General features: G+C 42.5%; 2 protein-coding genes across 3 annotated transcripts in view; one reads left to right on the plus strand and one right to left on the minus strand.

Annotated features, from left to right (window-relative positions):
• LOC104655588 (transport and Golgi organization protein 6 homolog) overlaps positions 1–25711 on the plus strand; it is a 94007-nt gene that overhangs the window by 40515 nt on the left and 27781 nt on the right. For both annotated transcript variants that reach the window (XM_030925464.1, XM_030925465.1), the window contains exons 8-9: positions 21727–21839; positions 23640–23816. In XM_030925464.1, coding sequence (XP_030781324.1) covers positions 21727–21839; positions 23640–23816 — 290 coding nt within the window. The remainder of the gene's footprint in view (positions 1–21726; positions 21840–23639; positions 23817–25711) is intronic.
• Positions 4712–5123, minus strand: LOC115895285 (60S ribosomal protein L39). Its single transcript, XM_030925466.1, has one exon. It carries the CDS (start codon positions 5062–5064, stop codon positions 4909–4911), a length of 156 nt encoding a protein of 51 aa, XP_030781326.1. The 5' UTR covers positions 5065–5123; the 3' UTR covers positions 4712–4908.

Below are 25711 nucleotides of genomic sequence, written 5' to 3' on the forward strand. Positions count from 1 at the left end.
TTAGATTTTCTGACTGGCAAATGCCACTGATGAAAGCATGTCTTTTGAAGAAATTGACACGGAGTGGGGCATGGTGGCTCACACCTGTAATCCCAGCACTTTGGAAGACTGAGGAGGGCGGATCACCTGAGGCCAGGAGTTCAAGACCAGCCTGGCCAATATGGCAAAACCCCATCTCTACTAAAACTACAAGAATTAGCCGGGCGTGGTAGCATGCACCTGTAATCCCAGCTACTCAGGAGGCTGAGACAGGAGAATCGCTTGAACCCAGGAGCCAGAGGTTGCAGTGAGCCAATACTGTGCAACTGCACTCCAGCCTGGGGATAGAGCGAGACTCTGTCTCCAAAAAAACAAACCAAAAAAGAAATTGACGGGTGTTTTCAGTACTCTAGCCTTCCTAAAAGTGTATGATAATTGAATCTACTTTATAACTTTTGATAGTAATCACTGTCATAACAAATTAAGTCTGAATAAATGATTCCTGCAAATGACTACATAAATATATAACAAGAGTGAAAACTGCTTTTCTATTCATAGGAAGAAAGAAAATGAATGAAAACTAAGAATCTAAGTGTTATGTTCTTTATTATCACAGTCTTATAAATATATGTGGTATATGCATTTGGAAAACAAATGAAATTCATTGTGTTATGGCTAGATGGAATTAGGATAAATATTCTTTAAAGTTTATTTTAGGCCCAGTGTGGTGGCTTATGCCTATAATTCCAGCACTTTGGGAGGCGAAGGCAGGAGGATTACTTGAGGGTCGGAGTTCAAGACCAGCCTGGTCAATATAGTGAGACCCGATCTCTATAAAATATAAAAATAATAAATAAGGTTTATTTTAATAAATTTATAATAATTTACTGCTGAACACTTTTACATTAGAAAACAGCTTTCAAAACTGTATTTCATGTGAAAAAGGTACAGCTGCTTTGGAAAATAGTTTGACATTTCCTCAAAAAGTTAAACATGGAGTTATCATATGACCCAGCAATTCCACTACTAGGTATATACCCAAGAGAAATGAAAATATGTTCATATAGGCCGGGCGCGGTGGCTCATGCCTGTAGTCCCAGCACTTTGGGAGGCCGAGGTGGGTGGATCATGAGGTCAGGAGATCGAGACCATCCTGGTTAACACAGTGAAACCCCGTCTCTACTAAAAATACAAAAAAATTAGCTGGGTGTGGTGGTGGGCACCTGTAGTCCCAGCTACTCGGGAGGCTGAGGCAGGAGAATGGCGTGAACCTGGGAGGCGGAGCTTGCAGTGAGCCAAGATTGTGCCACCGCACTCCAGCCTGGGCGACAGAGCGAGACTCCGTCTCAAACAAAAAAAAAGAAAACATGTTCATACGAGAACCTGTATGTGAATTTAGTAGGTAGGACGGGGAGCAATTACAAATAGCACAAGGGATCTTTTGATGAAGGAAAGGTTCTAAAATTGTATTGTGGTGATGGTTTTGCAAATCTGTAAATTTACTAACATTCACTGAACTGTATATTTAAAATAAATGATTTTATGGTTTTTAAAGTATACTTAAATAAACCAGTTTTATTAAAAAAAAAAAGCCTTGGCACGATGCCTCACGCCTGTAATCCCAACACTTTGGGAGGCCAAGATGGGCGGATCATGAGGTCAGTAGATCAAGACCATCCTGGCTAACATGGTGAAACCCCGTCTCTACTAAAAATACAAAAAATTCGCCGAATGTTGTGGCACGCACCTGTAGTCCCGGCTACTCAGGAGGCTGAGGCAGGAGAATCACTTGAACCTGGGAGGCGGAGGTTGCAGTGCGCCGAGATTGTGCCACTGTACTCCAGCCTGGGTGACAGAGTGAGACTCTGTCTCAAAATAAATAAATAAAAATACAAAGATTAGCTGGATGTGATGGCGCGTGCCTGTAATCCTAGTTACTCTTGAGGCTGAGGCAGAAGTATCATTTGCACCTGGGAGATGGAGGCTGCAGTAAGCTGAGATCACACCACTGCACTCCAGCCTGGGCAACAGAGCAAGACTCTGCCTCAAAAAACGAAAACATAAAAAATAAAAATAAGGCCGGGCACGGTGGCTCAAGCCTGTAATCCCAGCACTTTGGGAGGCCGAGGCGGGTGGATCACGAGGTCAGGAGATCAAGACCATCCAGGCTAACACCGTGAAAACCCGTCTCTACTAAAAATACAAAAAACTAGCCGGGTGAGGTGGTGGGCGCCTGTAGTCCCAGCTACTCGGAGGCTGAGCTTGGAGAATGGCGTGAACCCGGGAGGCGGAGCTTGCAGTGAGCCGAGATCGCGCCACTGCACTCCAGCCTGGGCGACACAGCGAGACTCCGTCTCAAAAAAATAAATAAAAATAAAATAAAATAAAATAAAATAAAATAAAATAAAAATAAAGTGTACAGGCACACCTGTAATCCCAGCACTTTGGGAGGCCAAGGTGGGTGAATTACCTAAGGTAAGGAGTTCGAGACCAACCTGGCCAACGTAGCGAAACCCTGTCTCTACTAAGAATACAAAAATTAGCTGGGCATGGTGGTGGGTGCCTATAATCCCAGCTCCCCAGGAGGCTGAGGCAGGAAAAGCATTTGAACCCGGGAGGTTGCGGTCAGCTGAGATCGCACCACTGCACTCCAGCTGAGTGACAGAGCAAGACTCTCTCTCAAAATAAATAAATAGATAAATAAAGGTGCAGATCAATGGCTTTTATGTATATTCATAGGTATGTACAACTGTCATCACGATCGTCTTTAGAACTTTTTATTCCCAAAAAAGAAAACCCTGGCCGGGCACAATGGCTCATGCCTGTAATCCCAGCACTTTAGGATGCCCAGGCAGAAGGAACACCTGAGGTCAGGAGTTCGAGACCAGCCTGACCAACATGACGAAATCCCGTCTCTATTAAAAATATAGGCCGGGCGCGGTGGCTCAAGCCTGTAACCCCAGCACTTTGGGAGGCCGAGACGGGCGGATCACGAGGTCAGGAGATCGAGACCATCCTGGCTAACACGGTGAAACCCCGTCTCTACTAAAAAATACAAAAAACTAGCCAGGCAAGGTGGCGGGCGCCTGTAGTCCCAGCTACTCGGAGGCTGAGGCAGGAGAATGGCATAAACCCGGGAGGCGGAGCTTGCAGTGAGCTGAGAACCGACCACTGCACTCCAGCCTAGGCGACAGAGCAAGACTCCATCTCACAAACAAAAAAAGAAAGAAAGAAAGAAAAGAATCCTCCCCACACCACTTAGCCATCACTCTGAAATCTCTCCACCACCAATCCCTCGTCCCCTATAAATAGACAACCACTAACCTGTATTCTCTCTCTCAAGATTTGCCTATTCTGTACATTTCATATAAATGGAATTGTACAACATGTGTTTTTTTTGTGATTGGCTTCTTTCACTTAGCATGATATTATCACATGGAGCCATACTTCATTTCTTTTCATTGCCAAATGGTATTCTCTTGTATTAACATGCCTCATTTTATCTGTTCATCAGTAAATGGACATTTAGGTTGTTTCCATAATAGCCATAATAACATTTTGGCTATTATGAATAATGCTGCTATGGACATTCATGTATACATTATTGTGTATATTTATGTGTTAATTTCTTTTTGGTATATACCTAGTAATAGAATTGCTGGATCATATAGTAACTCTATGTTTAACTGTTTGAGGCACTTCTAGACTGTTGTCCAAAGTGACCGCACCATTTTACATTCCCATCGGCAGTACATAGGGTATAAAGTGAATTACATTCTTTCAGATAAGAAGGCAGATAGTTTTGTTTTGCTTTAAGCTTTCTGCATGATACTAGTAGATTCATAGATAGAAAATGCAAACTCATTCTTCATAGCACTCACTTCATTTCTTTTTTTTTTTTTTTTGAGACAGAGTCTCACTGTGTTACCTGGGCTAGAGCGTAGTGGCATGACCTTGGCTGACTACAACTTACGCCTCCCAGGTTCAAGCAATTCTCTTGCTTCAGCCTCCGCGGTAGCTGGAATTACAGGCACCCACCACCACGCCGAGCTAATTTTTGTATTTTCAGTAGAGACAGGGTTTCACCCTTTGTTTGCCTTTGTTTGCCAAGCTGGTCTCAAACTCCTGACCTCAAGCAATCCACCTGCCTTGGCCTCCCAAAGTGCTGGGATTATAGGCATAAGCTGCTGTGCCTGGCCTCACTCACTTTATTTGTAAAGTGGAATGTTTACTACCCTTTTATTTAATTTCACTATTTTTAAAAATAAAGTCTACCCTTTAAGGGTTGACCTGGCACACAAATATGGAATCAGATTACTCAGAGATTGAAAGGTGACATGGTAACTATGTGAAAATAATGCTGTTTTTATTTTTTAATGCCTCATGGATAGACTCCTGAAAAGAGGGGTCTTCTATCCTGTTCTGAATATTAGTAGGCAAAGACTTTCAGATTATGGAGAGAGAAGAAATTATTAGAGCAGTCTAGAAAGCAGATGTTCTAAATTAGAGAACAGTGGCCTACTAACTTTCAGAAAGACCATGTCCCATCCAAGAAATAGCATGATGAAAAACTGCCAAGGGGTTGGGTTTAGAATGTTGGGAAGACTTGAAAGTACTGTCAGGATAGGGGTAAGACTAATTGTGACTAAATTTTGGTGGAAACCCCTTATAATATGCCTTGGAAGTCAGTAAACTTAGAGGGAGAAAAAAAAGCAAACAGAGTATTTCTTTCTTTTTTTTTTTTTTTTTTTGAAATGAAAGGCCTCACATATTTATTACTGAACCCAGCCAACCAACGCATTCATAATAGATTCAGAGAGGAAAATACGTCGAACTCTCCAGAGAGTGGTGACATTTTCAGTTTGATATGGTAATGTGATCGTGACCTTCAGACAGCACAAATATATGTGCCATCTCATGTGCAATTCCTTATAGCCCCAGCTTGGTTCTTCTCCAATGTCTCCTTTTGGAGTTGTACCTTATTTTATTTCCAGTTTTCATCCGAATCCACTGGGGAATGGGACGATTTTGCTTTTGTTTCTTGGCCAGGAATCGCTTAATCCTGAAAGTCTTGTGAGAAGACATGGCGAGAAGTGGAGGCAAGAACACACCACGATGGCGGAGAAAAGAAAAGAGGGCAGAGTATTTCTTTCTAGCAAGGGAGTTATCCTATAAAAAACAGAGACCTGGACATAATGAATCCTGCCATGTCTCCTATTCTTGGTCCCCAAAAAGGAGGGGGAAACCTTCATAGTTTGGTCAACAGTTTGGTGAATTTAAAGCCCCCTAGAGAGGCACGCAAACCATTAGTTTTCTGTAGACACTTGATTATGCACCAAGGATTGGCACTGTCATGAAACTAAGAGGGGCGGAAGAGTAATTATTCTCTCTGCAAGGTTTTGGCAGCCAGCTGCAGTGGGAAAACAGAGGAAATGTGTATGTTGGAGGAAAATGGTAAACACTGGGTAAAATTTAACAACAAAGGATGTGTTGTGTCTATTAACTTTCTGTTAATACTAAATTATAGAGTACAGCTCAAAGGCAGGAAATAAGGAAAATATCGGGGCTGGGTAAATTGATCCAGCAGCTCACTAGGTAACATGGAGGATAACAAAAGAGTGCTTAATTTTAGAGAAGCATTTGGGAACATTTCCAGCTCTTTTTTTCTCTCTCTCTTTTTTATTCTTGTTAACAGATTTATTAAGATAAAAATTCATGTAACATACAGTCCACTCATTTCAAGTGTACAGCTCAGTGTTTTTTAGTACGTTCATAGGGTTTTGTAACCATCATCAGTCTAATTTTAGAATATTTTTGTTCTCCTTAAAAGAAACCCATATCCATTAGGTGTTATTCTCCATTCTTCCCACTCTGCTCATAGCCTTAGGCAACCACTAATCTATTTTCTGTCTCTATAGATTTGCCTATTCTGGACATTTCATATCAATGGAATCATACAAGTTATGGTCTTTTGTGATTGGCTTCTTTCAAGTCTAGTCAAATGAAGCAGTCAGAGCGGAAAGGGGTCAAATAAATCTGTAACTGGTTGTGATTAATTAGTTGTAAACACCACTGCACTGGAGCCTGATATTTTTAAAGTTCATTTGTGGGCCGGGCGCGGTGGCTCAAGCCTGTAATCCCAGCACTTTGGGAGGCCGAGACGGGTGGATCACGAGGTCAGGAGATCGAGACCATCCTGGCTAATACGGTGAAACCCCGTCTCTACTAAAAAATACAAAAAACTAGCCGGGCGACGAGGTGGGCGCCTGTAGTCCCAGCTACTCGGGAGGCTGAGACAGGAGAATGGCGTGAACCCGGGAGGCGGAGCTTGCAGTGAGCTGAGAGCCGGCCACTGCACTCCAGCCTGGGCGGCAGAGCAAGACTCCGTCTCAAAAAAAAAAAAAAAAAAAAAAACAAAAGTTCATTTGTATTGCAGCATGAAGCAGTACTTCAGTGCATTTTATTGCCAAAAAGTATGCCATTATATGGATATACCACATTTTACATATCTATTCATCTGTTGATGGATATTTGGGTCATTTTCACCATTTGGCTCTCATGAGTAATGCTGCTATAAACACTGGTGTACACAATTAGTTTTTGTGTGAACCTATGTTATTGCTTCTTTTGCCTATATACTTTGGAGTGAAATGCTGGATCATATTGTAACTATATGTTTAACCTTTTGAGGACCTGCCACACTTTTCCGAAGCAGCTACGCCATTTTACATTCCCACCAGCAATATATGAGGGCTCCACTTTCTTTACATCTGGCCAGAATTTATTACCTGTCTTGCCTTTTTTATTCTAGTCCTCCTAGTGGGAGTAAAGTAGTATCTCATTATCATTTTGATTTACGTTTCCTAATGACTAGTGATATTGAACAGCTTTTCTGGTGCTTATTGGCCATTTTCATGTCTTCTTTGGAGAAGCGTCTATTAAGACCCTTTTTCCTTTCTTTTTTTTTTTTTGAGACAGTCTTGCTCTGTCTCCCAGGCTGGAGTGCAGTGGCGAGACCTCAGCTCACTGTAACAACCTCTGCCTCCCAGGTTCAAGCCATTCTACTACCTCAGCCTCCCATGTAGCTTGGATTACAGGCGTGCGCCGCCACATCCGGCTAATTTTTGTCGATTTTTAAATTGGGTTATTGTCTTTTCATTATTGATGAGTTGAGGGATGGGCTCCTGGCTTAACAAACAGCTCACTCCAGAGGAATCTTCCTCACTGATCTAATCTCAGTCTCTCCATACTTTTTTTTTTTTTTTTTTTGAGACAGTGTTTCGCTCTTGTTTCCCAGGCTGAAGTGTAATGGCATGATCTCAGCTCACTGCAACCTCCGCCTCTTGGGTTCAAGCAGTTCTCCTGCCTCAGCCTCCCCAGTAGCTGGGATTACAGGTGCCTGCCACCATGCCCGGCTAATTTTTTGTATTTTTAGTAGAGATGGGGTTTTACCATGTTGGTCAGGCTGGTCTCAAACTCCTGACCTCAGGTGATCCACCTGCCTCAGCCTCCCAAAGTGTTGGGATTACAGGCATGAGTCATTTCGCCTAGCCCATACTTTTTTTTTTTGAGACCGAGTCTCACTCTGTCACCCAGGCTAGAGTGCAGTGGTACGATCTTGGCTCACTGCAACCTCTGCCTCCCAGGTTCAAGCTATTCTCTTACCACAGCCTCCCAAGAAGCTGGGATTACAGGCACCAGCCAACACATCCAGCTAATTTTTGTATTTTTAGTAGAGACGGGGTTTCGCTATGTTGTCCAGGCTGGTCTCAAACTCCTGACCTCAGGTGATCCACCTGCTTTGGCCTCCCAAAGTGCCTGGGATTATAGGCATGAGCCATCACGCTTGGCCCTTCCATACTTTTGGTCCTTCTCTCCCCTCTTTCTGGAAGAGCAGTTTTTATAATCCCCAACCTGTTCTCATCTTAGTCTGGTGTCTTCCTTTGGAGTGTGGGTCTATTTTATCTTGGTTTCTCACTGGGCATTTTCACCTTGACATCCCCTGTCATGTGCACCATTGCCACCACCCACCTGTGGCCACTCCAGAGGCTGTGCACTAGCTGCAGAGCAGCCCGTGTCACCTTTATACACTATCCTGATCAGACTGGAGGTTATCTGATTTTTCAGACCATAGCAGAATTCAAAGTTAAAAAATAGAAGTTAGAATAAGAAGGCACAATGACAAGAGAATGCCAGCAGAGAGGAACAAGAAAGGACACTGAAAAACTACTCAAAAAGGGTGTAAGAATTTGAAAAGCAAAGTTTGTTGGGGCTGGTGTGTTCAATATACTTTGTTTAAAAAGGCAGGGATTGCATATTAGAAATATTTCCTTCTAGGGCCAGGCACAGTGGCTCACGTCTATAATCCTAGCACTTTGGGAGGCTGAGGCGGGCGAATCACTTGAGGTCAGGAGTTCGAGACCAACCTGGCCAACATGGTGAAACCCTGTCTCTGCTAAAAATACAAAAAAAATTGGCCAGGCATGGTGGCGCGTGCCTGTAACTACCTACTTGGAAGGCTGAGGCAGGAGAGTCGCTTGAACCCAGGACACAGAGGTTGCAGTGAGCCGAGATCGCACCACTGCACTCCAGCCTGGACAACAGAGTGAGACTCTGTCTTAAAAAAGAAAGAAAGAAATATTTCCTTCTGAAAGCATTAAAATGTAAATAAATTTTTTTTTGTTTTGTTTTTGAGACGGAATCTCACTCTGTTGCCCAGGTTGGAGTGCAGTAGTGCAATCTTGGCTCACTGCAAGCTCCACCTCCCGAGTTCATGCCATTCTCCTGCCTCAGCCTCCCGAGTAGCTGGGACTACAGGCGCCCACCACCACGCCCGGCTAATTTTTTGTGTTTTTAGTAGAGACGGAGTTTCACAGTGTTAGCCAGGATGGTCTTGATCTCCTGACCTCATGATCCACCTGCCTCGGCCTCCCAAAGTGCTGGGATTGTAGGTGTGAGCCACCGCACCAGCCTAAAATATAAATACATTTTGGTATTTAAAGAATAAACCCTTGGGCTGGGCGCAGTGCTCACGCCTGTAATCCCAGCACTTTGGGAGGCCAAGGCGGGCGGATCACGAAGTCAGGAGATCAAGACCATCCTGTCTAACACTGAAACCCCGTCTCTACTAAAAATACAAATATTTAGCTGGACGTGGTGGCAGGCGCCTGTAGTCCCAGCTACTCGGGAGGCTGAGGCAGGAGAATTGCTTGAACCCGGGAGGTGGAGCTTGCAGTGAGCCGAGATAGCGCCACTGCACTCCAGCCTGGGCAACAGAGTGAGACTCCGTCTCAAAAAAAAAAAAAAAAAAAAGAAAGAAAAGAATAAACCGTCAGTGCTCTGAATGAAAATTTTATGATGGGAACAATTGTAGAGGAATGCCTTTTTACTCTTGTATCCTTCACTCCAGCAGGGAGTAGAGCCGGTGGTTCTGATGGCTCTGGGGGGCCAGGAGGAAAGTTCTCCACATATAGGTGCATTCATAGGTGCTAGTTGAATTGAAAACTTGGCACAGCCATGTGTACTTTATCTGCATAAATGATTCTCACTTCTATATATGTACCTTCTATCTGGTAAAATTATCTAAGACATAAAGGGGATATGCAACTCAAAACACTTTTAGTCCAGTGGTTCCCCATTCTCTCCTTCTGCTCTGAATGCCTGGGGCCCAGTCCTTAGAATACGTAAATTCTTTTGTCCTCCCTGGCATGAGAAGGCTTAATAGTGTATTCTTTGCCTAGAGAGGTGAAGGGAGGCCTAGATTGCACAGAGATTGGTTCTGGGTAGGACAATATAAGAAGAGAATTACAATTCCTTTTTATTTGGACATATTTTGCTTGTAAGAGGACTGGCTAGATTCTGAAATGGGGAAAACGTTTCCTTTTAGCATTCTTCACAGTACTTGCCTGACACTCTTCCTAAAAGCAGAAGAAATGTTAGGGTAGGAAAAACTAGGAGGCACTTAATTAATTTATTTCCTACCTTCTCATTTCCATTTTATCTCTCTGTTTCCAGATTCAGGGAATCTTGACTGTAATTATCCAAGTCTTTTCGGCATCTAATCTTAATGAATTTCTAATTACAGTTATGCTGTCAGATTGGATATTTGACTCTTCTTTCTGAATTTTTAATTAGATTTGCAGAGTAAATTAGAATAATAGAATCTTAGAACTGGAAGGAACTTCAGAAATAATTTAGTATAACCTCTCACTTTTTAAATAGACTTTATTTATTATTATTATTTTTTGAGATGGAGTTTTGCTCTGTCGTCCAGGCTGGAGTGCAGTGGCGCAATCTCAGCTTATTGCAGCCTCTGCCTCCTGGGTTCAAGTGGTTCTCCTGCCTCAGCCTCTGAGTAGCTGGGATTATACCTGGGATCACAGGCATGTGCCACCATGCCCGGCTAATTTTTGTATTTTTAGTAGAGGTGGGTCTTCGCTATGTTGGCTGGGTTTTTCTCGAACTCCTGACCTCAAGGGATCCACTCACAGCCTCCCAAAGTGCTGGGATTACAGGCATGAGCCACCACGCCCACCAATAGACTTTATTTTTTAAGAGCAGTTTTAGGTTCACAGAAAAATTAAGTGGAAAGTATAGGGAGGTCCCATATATTTATCTCCAGACAGCCTGGTACATTTGTTACAATTGATGAACCCACATTAATGCCTCAGTATCATCCAAAGTCAATAGTTTACATTGGGGTTCACTGTTGGAGTTGTATAGTCTATGAGTTTTGACAAATTAACCCCTCATTTTGTAGTAAAGAAAATAAAATCCAAAAGATTTTGTGAAGTGACTTGTTCCAAATCATACAGTTGGGGAGTACAGAGCAGGTCCTGGAACCAATCTTTCCTTCCCTTTCACTCTCCCTTTCTGTGTTTAGAAAAGATCATGTTTGCACATGGTACAAATTTAAGGACAAAAAACTTTATAGTGAAAAGTTAGTCTCCTTCTCACCTTGGTTCCCTGCACTGGCAATAATTCTTTCTGGAAATGTCCATGTGTAATTGAACTGTGACCTTGAATTACAAGCAAAAGACCAAAAGAAGTATCGTTCAAGTCTGTGGGAATTGCAAATGTTAGCTTTTCTAAATGCTTTGGTTCAGACTCTCTGGTATGGTGTAGCACCTTTCAGCCAGACAGACCTAGGTTGGAATCTGGCTCCAAAGTTGACTGTCCGTGCGACTTTAGGTAACTTATTTAACATTTGATTTGTGGGGATGAAATAAGGTAACTTGGTGGGTTCATGGCATATTGTAGCACATAAGTGCTCAAAAAACTGTCAGTTCTCTTTTGGTTCAGGGAAACTTGTTTTTTAAAAAGACGATCTTATGCAATATGTTCTGAAAGCATGCACAGTGCAAAGTACTTGCTATATTAGGTAACTTGCCTTGTTCTTTTCTCCTCTCACAAGTCTTAATTACACTCAGCAAGTGCATTAGAAGTTCTGGAACACTACTATCAGAAAGATCACTGTAATGTTTTAGAAGGCTGTGTTTGACTAGTTTAATCTTTAGGAGGTGTAAAATCAAGTTCCAGCCTGTACTGAATTTCAGTGTTAGGATTCCGTCAGCTTGATTCCGAACAGGCCCGTCATGTTTGTATTCCCACACATGTACATCCCTGTAAAAGATAAGCCCATAAGTTAAGAAAATATTTCCATTCACAATAGCATCAAACATATAAAACATTCAGGAATAAATCTAACATTTGTATGGGGTATATATATTTCACAAAATCCTTTAACATGAATTATCTTAATTTGTCCTTATGCCAAAAGCTTGATGCCTACATTATAAATGAGAAAATGGAGACTGAGAGAGGCTTAAATGTCTTATCCATGTTCACTCATTTAATGTGTAATTTGGGACAGTCACAAAGGTGACAGAAACAAAATTCACATCCAAGTTTCCTGACTACTGACTTCCCTGTGCGCTTTCAACTACTCTGCAGTAGTCTCTAAGGGACGTGCTTAGCAATGTCATGGAAGTCTATGGAATGAGAAATGGGGCACATGGCCAGGTGTGGTGGCTTTCGCCTATAATCCCAGCACTTTGGGAGGCCAAGGCAGGTGGATCACCTGAGGTCAGGAGTTCAAGAACAGCCTGGCCAACATGGCGAAACCCCATCTCTACTACCAAAAAAATAAAAAACAAAAAATTAGCCGGGTATGGTGGCAGGTCCCTTTAATCCCAGCTACTCAGGAGGCTGAGGCGGGAGAATTACTTGAACCTGGGAGGCAGAGGTTGCAGGGAGCCAAGATTGCACCAGTGCACTCCAACCTGGGCAACAGAGCGAGACTCCATCTCAAAAAAAAAAAAAAAAAAAAAAGGACTTTGGGAGGCTGAGGTGGGTGGATTGCTTGAGGTCAGGAGTTCAAGATCAGCCTGGCCAACATAATGAAACCCCATCTCTACTAAAAATACAAAAATTAGCCAGGTGTGGTGGTGGGTGCCAGTAATCCCAGCTACTCAGGAGGCTGAGGCAGGAGAATCGCTTGTACCCAGGAGGCGGAGGTTGCAGTAAGCTGAGATCACACCATTGCACTCCAGCCTAGGTGACAAGAGCAAAACTCTGTCTCAAAATAAATAAATAAATAAATAAATAAATAAATAAATAAATAAATAAATAGCTGGGCATAATGGGCATCTGTTATCCCAGCTATTCAGGTGGGTGAGGCAGGAGAATCACCTGAACCCAGGAGGCGGAGGTTGCAGTGAGCCGAGATCGCGCCACTGCTTTCCAGCCTGGGTGACAGAGCAAGGCTCCCTCTCAAGAATTCAAAAAAAGAAAGAAAGTAATGGAGCATGTGAGAACTCCTTTCTGTTTTGTTTTATTTTGTTTGCTTTGAAACAGAAACACGTGTTTGTTCTTAATGTTTTTGACCATTTTGATTCCACCCACTTTTTTATTTCTCTTTTAAATTTCTAGCCAATCCTTCCAGAAAAATTCTATCCTCCAGATATTGAAGGTAGATGCTGTACAAGCCAATAAAAAGTCCAGCTTTGCTCAGTCCGCTCTCCTTTTCATGGTTGAAGTTCTATGATTCTACTCTGTTAGTTAGCACTGATGGAATCGCCTCTAGCTACAGCTTAAAAAAGGAAGGAAGGAAGAAAGGAAGGGAGGAGGGGAGGGAGGGAAAGGGAAAGGAAAGGAAAAGAAAGGAAAGGAAAAGGAGAGGAAAGAGGGAGGGAAGGAGGGAGGGAGAGAGGAAGGAAGGAAGGGAGGGAGGGAGGGAGGGAGGGAGGGAAAGAGAAAGGAAATGCATAGAGCGTTGTAACTTCCCCACAAAAATAGAGCTTTTGAGAAAATAAACAGCAGCCTACTTTGTTCATTTATTATTTGATTCAATCAGTTACAAAAATATTTATCAGGTATTTACTGAATGCCAGACACTTTGCCAGGTTCACAAACACAGAAATGATTAAGCCAACTGCTGCCTTCAAGAAGTTCCTAGTCAGGTAGGCAAAGAGTTACAGTAGTGTGTGGGCCATAGCTAAGATCATCCTATCGCTTATTGCAGAGTAGCGCTCTAAGCTTAGATGAAGGATTGTAAGGCTTAACCACAGACGCCTCATATCATAGCTGGCTGGATCTGCGAAAGAAAGCCGAGGAGCAATCAGGAAGAAATGTGGAAATCCCCAGAAAGGAACAAGAAAATCCCCAGACTGCCACTGGGGTTGTTGGTACCAGTCTGTATCCTTGCCTAATCTGTTTTCACTGACCCACATTGGCCTCTGACTTTGCCTCTCAGTTCTTGCTACATGTTTATATTTGAAAAGCCACAGGTAAGCGGAGGTTCAGTCTTTCTTTCTTTCTTTCTTTTTTTTTTTTTTTTTGAGACAGAGTCTCTCTGTTGCCCAGGCTGGAGTGCAGTGGTGTGGTGTGATCTCGGCTCACCACAACCTCCACCTCCCCGGTTCAAGGGATCCTCCTGCCGGAGCCTCCCAAGTAAATGGGATTACAGGCACCCACCACCACACCCAGCTAATTTTTTGTATTTTTAGTAGAGACAGGGTTTCACCATGTTGCCAGGCTGGTCTTGAACTCCTTACCTCAGGCAGTCTGCCCGCCTCGGCCTCCCAAAGTGCTGGGATTACAGGTGTGAGCCACCGCACCTGGCCAGGTTCAACCTTTCTTCAAGGCATCCTTTCACTTACTCTCAGAGAGGCTTTTATCATACCACACAATTGAAAAGCTACCTTCAGGGTCTCTCCCTTCACTGCTTCAGCTTTCCCATATCTTGGTATTTTGTTTGGGGATCCCTAGTTTTAGAAATACCTAGAGTAACTAGAAAACCTTTCAACTGAACATGATTTCATCTTTAAAGGACTAACTTCAGGACTGACAGCATAACAGAAAGCATATGAGGAAGGGTTAGAAACTTACTACATCTGGTCACATTGAAGCTTCAGTTGTTTTGCTTTTTTTTTTAGAAGGGTGGTTAATTTTTTTCAACTAGTCTCACCTCTTAATGATTGAGGTACCAAAAGGGAATTCTGAAGGAAATGAGCAGTGTCAGTCAAGTCAGAGAATCATAGATGAGATACGAAAGAGGCCTTACAGCACCATTTATCGAACCTCGTTTTACACATAAGGAAACAGACTCAGAGAAGTCCACTGATTTGTGTTAAGTCACAAAACTGGTCCATGGAAATACTGAATCCAAGAGGCGGAGGTTGCAGTGAGCCAAGATCACACCACTGCATTCCTGCCTGGGCGACAGAGTGAAACTGTGAAAAAAAAAAAAAAAAAAAAAGAAAAGAAAAATAACATGCCAAGTATTGTATTGTGTTTTAGAACTTGAATTCCCATCCCACTTTGCTTCCATGTGATCAGGGAAGACTCCCCTCGCCCCCCAACTAGAAAGAGACTGAATATAAGCACAGTCCAAGGAAATCACACAACACCCAGATGTTGGGGCACAGAGGTGGAGCAGTCAGGCCCTGCCCTCCATGGGCAGGAACAGCTTGTCTCTTGTGCCTTTGCTGCTTCTTCAGTCCATACCGATACCAGTCCAATGTGGAGGAGGCTGGAAGGAACTACTCCAACTGTTTCTTCCATGTGTAGTGTGATTTCATGGGAAGGATTATTCCTTTTTAGTGCTTTGTCTGTCTATTGTAAGTGCTGGCTGAGTTTGAAATGCAGCATTGGCTGAATCAGTCCAGCCTCTCATTTCCCTGAATAGGTTACTAAACTCCAAATATAAACCAATGATCAGGGGACGTTAAGGGTGAAGTGACCAGATTCTACTTTGGGAGTGTATATAGGGGGTAATGTTGGATGTCAGGTCCAGACTGAACTTTAACCTGCATAGGAGTTCAGTACTAGGCAAGAGACTGGAAGAAGGGGGATGTCCTTGGAAGCAGCTGGTCAGAGTATGCCAGCAGCTGGAGATCTACTGGAAAACTTGGTATTAATAGAGGGGAGCTGTATAAGAAAACGGAGCTGTATAAGTAGGAGGAAGGGGAGGTGTTACAGAAGCCGCTGTCCATGGTGCCACACGGACACTTCAGCTCCAGCTTGCAGAGCTTGCAGGACTAGAGTTATTAAAAGCCTGACAAGCTGGGATCTACTGACTCAGAGGGTGGGGACAGCTGGGATAAAATTGGTATAGGCTAGGAACTGAAGCAATGAAAATCTCATGAAGATTTACCATTTTAACCATTTGAAATGGTATAATTTAGTGGCATTAAGTCTATTCATGATGTTGCCCAACCATCACCACTATCTAGTTCCAGAACTTTTTCCTCACCCCATATGGAAATCCCGTATCCGTGAAGCAATCAGTCCCCATTCTGACCTCTTCCGAGTCCCTGGCAGCCACTAATCTGCCTTCCCTCTATGTGGATTGTGAATGGATTTTGTGTCAGACAGATCTGGGTTTATCCTGGTTCTGACATTTGCTAACAATGTGTCTTTGCTCAACTGACCGACTGCTTCTCTGAGCCTCAGTTTTCCGCGTTTCTAGAATGGGAACAAAAATGCTTCACCTGCCGGACTCCTCTTATGAAGACTTTTTGTATGTTAAATGTTTGGCTGAATACCTGGCTCACTCTTCAGTGGAATGCAGTACATCGTAGTTATTGTTTGCTTCATAAAAGCAGTAACAATTAGCCAGGCATGGTGGGATGTGCCTGTAGTCTCGGCTACTAGGGAGGCTGAGGCAAGAGAATCACTTGAACCCGGGAGGTAGAGGTTGCAGTGAGCCGAGACTGTGCTACTGCACTCTGTTGCTCCAGACAACAGAGCAAGACTTTGTCTCAGAAAATAAAAATATAAAATAAAAAAATAAAAGCAGTAACAGTGGGATTCCTTTAAATTGTGTACTACTATATTCACTGCCTAGTCACCACAAATTCAGGTAGCACCACTTCATAATCTACTCTGATAGGTGCTGAAGAAGGGAGCTTGACTTTTGCCTTCCAGGCTAGTTCAGGAGTTGGGAGATAACTATATACTATATTCCTGGACCAATTATATGTCACAGGCTCTAAAATGCAGTTGGAATTTAGAGAAGAAGAAAAATCATTTCATAGTGGTTAGGTGCTGAATATTTGAATGAATGAGTGAGTGAATGAATGAACAGTTGAAGATTAAATATATGGCAGGCTTATGGAGGAGGCAGAACTTGTGCTGGGTCAATTTAATAAGTATAATTGCATATCTTTCATCTCCAAAATCAATCTGGTCATTAGGATGCATAGCAGTGCTTAAGGCAGATAAAAGAAACTTTATTTTTTAAAATTAGGTGTTTTTATTATTTTTAAATTTTAATTGACACATAATTGTACATAGTTATGTGAAACTGATTTTGATTATTGTTTTTAGATGACTAGTCCAAAACTTTTTAATTTTTATTTTATTTTATTTTATTTTATTTTTTGAGACAGTATCTCACTCTGTCACCCAGGCTGGAGTGCAGTAGCTGCGATCTTGGCTCACTGCAACCTCTACCTCCTGGGTTCAAGCAATGATTTTTGTGCCTGAGCCTCTTGAGTACCAGAATTACAGGCCCACCACACCACCCCTGGCTAATTTTTGCATTTTTAGTAGAGACAGGGTTCCGTCTTGTTGGCCAGGCTGGTCTCAAGCTCCTGGACTCAAGTGATCCTCCCTCCTTAGCCTCCCGAAATGCTGGGGTTACAGATGTGAGCCACCACACCCAGCCCAAAACTTTTATTTTTTATTTTAATTTATTTTTCAGAGACAGAATCTTGTTCTCTTGCTCGGGCTGTAGTGCTGTGGCTCACTGCAGCCTCAAGCCGCAGGGCTCAAGAGATCCTCTTGCCTTAGCCGCCTGTGTAGCTGGGAGTACAGGCATGCACCACCATGCCCAGCTAATTTTTATTTTTTGTAGAGACGGGGGTCATGCTGTGTTGCTGTTCTTGAACTCCTGGGCACAAGTGATCTTCCCACCTCAGCCTCAAAGTGCTGGGATTATAGGCATGAGCCACTGCACCCAGCCCAAAACTTGTAAAGGATACATGTACTTCCATTAAGGAAGTTTAAAGGGAGGTAGATTTGAGTTCAGTACAGAAGAAATTTACTATTATTGTTGGAAGGGGGGTGGCAATTGTGTACAGATCGAGGAGAGGCCATTGACATTTTTTTTTTTTTTTTTTTGAGACGGAGTCTTGCTCTGTCGCCCAGGCTAGAGTGCAGTGGCCAGATCTCAGCTCACTGCAAGCTCCGCCTCCCGGGTTCACGCCATTCTCCTGTCTCAGCCTCTTTAAGATACTGTAGAAAACATTTATTTATCAGATTGAACCAAAAGAAAGTCTTAATTCTAAATCTTTTCACTTTAAAAAAGTCTTATTTCTCTGTTTCTATCTGTGAACTTGATAGATTCTAGTTGGTAAATTGATAAGGGTTATTCTTTTTTCTTTTTTATTTTTTTTAATTTTTTTTGAGATGGAGTCTTGCTCTGTTGCCCAGGCTGGAGTGCAATGGTATGATCTCGGCTCACTGCAACCTCCACCTCCTGGGTTCAAGCAATTCTCCTGCCTCAGCCTCCCGAGTAGCTGGAATTACAGGTGTGCACCACTACGTCCGGCTAACTTTTGTATTTTTGTAGAGACGGGTTTCACCATGTTGGTCAGGCTGGTCTTGAACTCCTGACCTCGTGATCCACCCACCTCTGCCTCCCAAAGTGCTGGGATTACAGGTGTCATGAGCCGCTGCGCCCAGCCGATAAAGGCTATTCTTAATTTTTCTGTCTCTTTCTGCATGCTCTTCCCCTTATCGTTATCCATTTAACCTGCTTTACTTTTCTTCCTAGCACTTGTCACTACCTGGTAGTATATAGTTGGTTTTTCTTGCCTGCCTCCTCAGCTAGAATGTTAGCTCCTTGAAGCAGATACTTTGTTCAGCACTGTATCTGCAGGGCTGCAAGTGTGCTAGCACAAAAGTGGCCCTCAATAAACATTTGTTGGCCGGGCGCGGTGGCTCAAGCCTGTAATCCCAGCACTTTGGGAGGCCGAGACGGGCGGATCACGAGGTCAGGAGATCAAGACCATCCTGGCTAACACGATGAAACCCCGTCTCTACTAAAAAATACAAAAAACTAGCCGGGCAAGGTGGCAGGCGCCTGTAGTCCCAGCTACTCGGGAGGCTGAGGCAGGAGAATGGCGTAAACCCGGGAGGCAGAGCTTGCAGTGAGCTGAGATCCGGCCACTGTACTCCAGCCTGGGTGACAGAGCGAGACTCCGTCTCAAAAAAAATAAATAAATAAATAAACATTTGTTGAACCTTTACACAAAAATAAATAACATATATATATATATATATAGCTGTACATTATTTCCTAAATTTTAGGCACAAGTAGTACTTGTTCCTTATAAGAAGATACAGAAAAGTATAAGGAAGAAGCAAACAAAAAATTAGTGGATTTTTTTTTTTTTTTTGAGACAGTGTTTTACTCTTGTTGCCCAGGCTGGAGTGCAGTGGCACGATCTCGGCTCACTGCAACTTCCACCTCCTGGGTTTAAGCAATTCTCCTGCCTCAGCCTCCCAAGTAGCTGGGATTACAGGCATGTGCCACCACGCACTGCTAACTTTGTATTTTCAGTAGAAACGGGGTTTCACCATGTTGGTCAGGCTGGTGTCGAACTCCTGACCTTAGGTGATCCACCCACCTCAGCCTCCCAAAGTGTTGGGATTATAGGTGTGAGCCACTGCCCCTGGCCAAATCAGAGGAATTTATCAGCAACAACATATATCCCTGAGGAATGTGCTCAGTTGAGTTCTTGTTAAAGTTTGGGGTGCTTTGGCCCTATTAAGCCAGTAAATAATGAAGACTTAACTCCATTTGTTTTTGTTTTCTTTGTTGTTCTTGTTTGGGGGTTTATTATTTTTTGTACAAAAAATCCTGGTAAGGAAGGATGGCTCCACAGGGATTACCTCTGAGAACACAGGATCCAAAGCTGAACAATAGGTCTTTACGTTATCTGGAAGAATCTCTTCTTTTGCCTCCTGTAATTGGTGATTTCATCATTAGGCCTGTACATGACTTCTGAACGGTGCTGTACACAGCACTTCATTTAGCTGGGCTTATGGAGATTAGATCATGCACAGGAAGCTGGCTCCTTGGCTAACAGGCTCCAGAGAGGAGTCAGGAGGCTTAAGGGCTGTGAAAAATTAGAGTTGATTTTTAAGAGACAGGATTCAGTGGAAAAGCACAGAGATTTTTCCAGCTCATGAAAGTACCTCCATGATCTTTAGTTTCATGAACAACATTGATTCTTACTTCAACACTCTTTCTATAAATAAGGGCCTCTTTGGGCCTCCCTTCCCTTCCCTTTTATTTTATTTTATTTTATTTTATTTTTTATAGAGATGGGGTCTCACCATGTTACCCAGGCTGTTCTCAAACTCCTGGGCTCAAGTGATCCTCCCTCCTTGGCCTCCCTAAGAGCTGGGATTATAGGTGTGAGCCATCACACTGGGCCCATTTCACCCTCAAAATAGGGCCGCTAGAACTGACTTTGTGAAATTGTTATGATTTTAATGAGCTAGCTCTTTAAAGAATCTAGTATAGTGCTTGGAAAATAAAAACCTATCATGGTTCCCGGAACATATACCATGATCATAATCATTGTCAGCTCCTTTTATTTCTCTTTTTACCATTATCACTATCCATACTATCAGGTTTTAATTAACTTCTTATAACGGAATTACATTTTGAAATCCTATTGTGTTTAATTGGAGTTTTGAATAACATTTTTGTACTTCTTAAGATACTTTCAATTATCTGCCATATTATTATTATTATTATTAGTTTACTTGGCTGGGTGCAGTGGCTCATGCCTGTAATTCCAGCACTTTGGGAGGACAAGATGGGAGGATTGTTTGAGCCCAGGAGGAGTTCGAGACCAGCCTGAGCAACATGGCAAAACCCCATCTCTACTAAAAATACAAAACATTAGCCATGCATGGTGGTGTGTGCCTGTGGTTCCAGCTACCCAGGAGGCTGATATGAAAATATCATTTGAGCTTGGAGATTGAGGCTGCAGTGAGCTGTGATTGTACCACTGCATTCCAACCTGGGTGAGAGAGACCACATCTCAAATATAATAATAATAGTTTTACTTTTTTTATTCTTCCCATATATCACAAGCAATATGAAGGATAATGACCCTTACTGATTTTTATATTCACTACAGTACCTAAAACAGTGCTTTGAATCCAGTGAGTGTTCAGTAAAAGTTTATTGAATTGAATGCATTTGTTCTAGCCTTATTGAAAGGTACAACTAAAACATGCAACATTGTGATTGTTAATAAAAGTCACCATCCTCACAGAATTGTTTTTTTTTTTTTTTTACTTTTTTTCATAGGCAGTAGTTAGCGTCCTCACACACTTAACTGTGTAGAGCCAGTACAGATCTAGGTGAACAGTGCAATTACTTTTCTCTTTTTTGTAAGAGAGAGGATCTTACTCCGTCACCCAGGCTAGAGGGCAGTAGCATGATTATAGCTTCTTGCAGCTTTGAATTCCTGGGCTCAAGCGATCCTTCCGCCTCAGCCTCCCAAGTAGTTGGGACTGTAGGCATGCACTACCAAGCCTGGCTAATTTTTAAATGTTTTTGTAGCGATGGGATCTTACTGCATTGCTCAGCTAGGCTTGAACTTCTGGCCTTAAACAATCCTCCCTCCGTGACCTCCAAAAATTCTGGGATTACAGACATGAGCCACTGTGCCCAGCCCTACGGTATAATTTCTTTAAACATTTATAGAATTAGGGAGAATAGAACATGTCCATGTGGTGGTCACATTTTAAGAGTGATGAAACTGGAGTAAGCAGTGTTTTGGGTTTGGTTTGGTTTGGTTTGATTTTCCAAATCTAGTTTAAAGTTTTTCCCTTTGGTAATAATTACTTGTTCCTAATAGCAGCGCCTTCAGCAGTAGGACAGTTATATAGTTAAACAATAGGTACATTAGGAAACTCAGACGTAGCCAAAAGTAGGAAAGGAAGAGGTCAGAAAGCGGGGTAGTTGACCCATTCTGGGCAGTTCTAGAGACTGCACACATGAAATGGTGCTGCTCCAGTTCACTCTCTTGTTTCAGCCTGTCTGCCAAACTCAAATGGTTTCATTGCCATGTCTGAGCACATCCTTGGAGCTAAAATGGTGTGATTCGGATGAGATAGTGCTTAAGACACTGAGCCCTGCTAGGTGTTTGGTGTGTGATTCCCATTGCTTTGGCCAGGCAGTCATGGGATTATTCTTCACCATTTCCTTTTTTCTAGGTGTACGTGGTTGGGAATGAACCTTTAACAGTTTTGATGGATTCTCTGCTTCCTGTCCTGGGAGTGCTTTTTCTTCTCTACTGTTTTACTAAGCAGAGTGTATCTCACATAAGGTAAACAATCAAGGGGCCCTTATTTGTTTATAAGTAGAATCTTACTTGTTTATAAATTGTGACATCTTTTTTGCATGTTGTTTTTGTTCTTATTTTGAATTTATATTTGCCACTTTGAAATTATCATTTCCTTTCAAAGTCAGGAAAACACTGGGATCTTCCTATTTTGCTCATCTAGAAAAGAACAAGAATTTTGCAGATCACAGGGCATTGGATACAGTTTTTAGAATGACTTTCCTCAGCCTCTGTCCTAAATCTCAAAGACCAAATCTCTGTTTACATGTGTAAACATGCCATTTTTCGATCAGTGAGAAATACTGCAATTACATGTCTAGGAAGGAGGAAATAGGGGACGGATCATAATGACCTTGTGTGGAGTTAGAAAACATGTTTGGGAAATCTAGATCTGAATGTGGCACTTTGTATTTAGCCTGGGATTTGGTATTGGTGATACAGTGTGTTGTTTAGAAAGAAGGGATTTCTTAGTCATCCAGAAAATACTCCTTTGTCATAGAATTTAAGTAGGATTCATTTTATATCAGCCATATTTTCACAGTAATTTATGTTGTTTCTTCCTCCAGGTAAGTGTTATCTCAAGTCCTACAGAATTATGATTTTTGGTGTTTGGAGAGCCTCACATGTAATCCAATATACAATAATAATATCTTCTTCACAAAGTTATTGTGAAGACTCAATATGCATTGATATGTTTAGCATAGTCCCTGGCAAATAGTAAGCTCAATAAATGGTAGCTATCATTATCATCATTGCTAAGTGGTGAAGGAAAACACCATCTTTTGTACTGTTCAAAGCTTACATAGTGCCCTTGGCTTTTCAGCTTGAGTCAGCATGTCACTGTAGCCCACAGCCACAATGGCAATGACAAGAGAATGCAGTGGAAGAGGGAGGCTGTACATCTGTGAACTTGGTTTCAAGGAACAGTCCACAAAATAACTCTTGGGTTTTTTTTTTTTTTTTTTTTTTTGAGACGGAGTCTCACTCTGTTGTCCAGACTGGGGTGCAGTGGTGCGATCTTGGCTCACTGCAACCTCTGTCCCTGAGTTCAGGTGATTCTCCTGCCTCAGTCTCCTGGGTATTACAGGCACTTGCCACCACGCTCGGCTAATTTTTGTAGTTTTAGTAGAGATGGGGTTTCACCATGTTGGCCAGGCTGTTCTCGAACTCCTGACCTCAGGTGATCCACCTGCCTCAGCCTCCCAAAATGCTGGGATTACAGGCGTGAGCCACCACGCCTGGCCTCTGGTTTTTGTTTTAAAACTCAAGTCCTCACAGCACTGTCATGTCCTCATCAGAGACAGACAAGGAACATGTGAACATTGATTTAGTTCCTCTTCTAGTTGATTGACACAGATGAAAGGGGTTGAGGTATCAGCAATATTTTGTTAGTATGCTGTTTCTTGGTCTCCAGCTATTGGTCTTGCTAAGAGTAGATGATTTTTATCCGTGTGTGCTTTCTTTGAGAGTACCTGATGCAAAGGCAGTAGTACACTTGGAATTACTGAAAAAAAAAAAAAAAAGAAATCACATGGGGCTCATGTGGCAAATCAGGGTTGCTGCCAGAGCCAAGGATTAGTCAGTCAGTCATTGAATTTCAGGATATTTGCATTCTGAAATTCACAAGAAGCATACTTTCCACTCCTGCATTTCAGTAGTACTAGGAGATCGTGCCAGCATTTAAAATGCAGTGGAACCTGACAGCCTTTCTTTCTTTTTTTATGTTAGCTTGTTAGATGCATGGAGTAAGATGACAAGCTCATTCATAACTGCTTTTTCTGCCAGGTCACTTTGCCAAGAAATCTTATTATGGATTCTGGGGAAGCTAGAAAGGAAGAAGGCAATTGCCAGCCTGAAAGGATTTGCAGGGTTGGACAAAGCTGTGCCCTCTCTCCATTCTCTGTGTCAGTTTAGAGCTGCCACTCATGGTGGCATTATGATTGCCATCAAAGAGGCCATTAGGTGAGTCCACCCATCCATTGTCTCTCTTCAGATTTAGTTCTGCCCAAAAGGCCATTCAGTCATTCAACCACTAAGGGGCGCTGATAGAAAAGAAACCAGAAACTCAAGTGGCTGAGGTGCTTGCTATTTATATTCTCTAAATGAAACGTAAGCCTTAAATAATCCTCCAGGTTTTTTCCCAAGATGCCTGCTAATAGTTGGTGCAATTTACTGGAGCCTCACAGCTCTGCATCACAACAAGCCCACTTACTCCACCATCTTTGCCAGTTAATCAGAGTAAAGGGCAGACACATGTTCACCCTTAACACCATAATAATCCAATTATCTTTCTGACTCTTAAAATGGTATATGTGTGTGTTTATCTTCAGACTTATTCCTGAGGGAAATTGTCCGATAGCTATCTTTTATGGTAATTTTATGATGGAGATTTGTTTCTCATAGGGATTGATTAGAAAGTGCTTAATAAATATTAGTGAAATGGATCATTTATTTATCCAACCTCTCACAATTGCATATTTTAAATTATTTCCACTTTCTGGATGATCTAATGTTATTACCTGAGAACATAATTTCTTGTTGGTCATAGTCCATGTAATACGAATGGGTGACTGCTATCCTGTTTGGATTTCACATCACATTCAAAGTGCTGCTGTTTGTTGAAGTATTGAAATATTATTTTATATTCATGGTTAACTTGGTAAAGTTTTAAAACACCCCTTCAGTTTGGTGGACTTGAGGAAAATAGAAAAACACATAGATTGCAAACAGAATTATCAGTACAAACTCAAGCTGCTATTCTGCCCAGCAACAGTTTATCAAGATGTTTTTGGCCAGACATGGTGGCTCACACCTGTAATCACAGCACTTTAGGAGGCTGAGGTAGGTGGATCACCTGAGGTTAGGAGTTTGAGACCAGCCTGGCCAACATGGTGAAACACCATCTCTATTAAAAATACAAAAATTAGCTAGGCATGGTGGTGCATGTCTATAGACCCAGCTACTTGTGAGGCTGAGGCATAAGAATTGCTTGAACTGGGAGGTGGAAGTTACAGTGAGCTGAGATCATACCACTGCACTCCAGCCTGGGCAACAGGGCAAGATAGTCTCAAAAAAAACAGAAAAGAAAGAAAGAAGGGCCAGGCGTGGTGGCTCACACATGTAATCCCAGCACTTTGGGAGGCTGAGGTGGGTGGATCACTTGAGGTCAGGAGTTCAAGACCAGCCTGGCCAACATGGTGAAACCCATCTCTACTAAAAATACAAAAATTAGCCAGTTGTGGGGGCTGGCACCTGTAGCCCCAGCTACTCGGGAGGCGAGGCAGGACTGTCACTTGAACCCGGGAGGTGGAGATTGCAGTAAGCCAAGATCGTGCCACTGCACCCCCGCCTAGGTGACAGAGTGAGACTGTCTCAAAAAAAAGAAAAAAAGTTTATTTAAAGAAACTCTATAAGAGCAGCTTAGATTTTATGATCTTTAGATTCAGAGTTTTTACTTTTCTGGAATTAAATATAATTGTTTGGAATTTACTCTTTATCATTGAATTTTTTTTTTTTTTTTTTTTTTTTTTTTGAGACAGAGTTTTTGCTCTTGTTGCCCAGGCTGGAGTGCAATGGCGCGATCTTGGCTCACTGCAACCTCTGCCTCCCGGGCTCAAGCGATTCTCCTGCCTCAGCCTCCTGAGTAGCTGGGATTACAGGCATGTGTCACCACACCTGGCTAATTTTGTATGTTTAGTAGAGACGGGGTTTCTCCATGTTGGTCAGGCTGATCTGGAACTCCTGACCTCAGGAGATCCACCCACCTCAGCCTCCCAAAGTGCTGGGATTACAGGCGTGAGCCACCGCGCCTGGCCTTATCGTTGAATTTTTAAGAGTGACTAAAGTAGTGCTTCTTA

This window comes from Rhinopithecus roxellana, chromosome 20 (assembly GCF_007565055.1).
Source record: "Rhinopithecus roxellana isolate Shanxi Qingling chromosome 20, ASM756505v1, whole genome shotgun sequence".
NCBI classification, from domain to species: domain Eukaryota; kingdom Metazoa; phylum Chordata; class Mammalia; order Primates; family Cercopithecidae; genus Rhinopithecus; species Rhinopithecus roxellana.

What these genes read in the sequence shown, in the direction of transcription:
- LOC115895285 (XM_030925466.1), bottom strand. Translation starts at nt 5,064, where the DNA reads ATGTCTTCTCACAAGACTTTCAGGATTAAGCGATTCCTGGCCAAGAAA.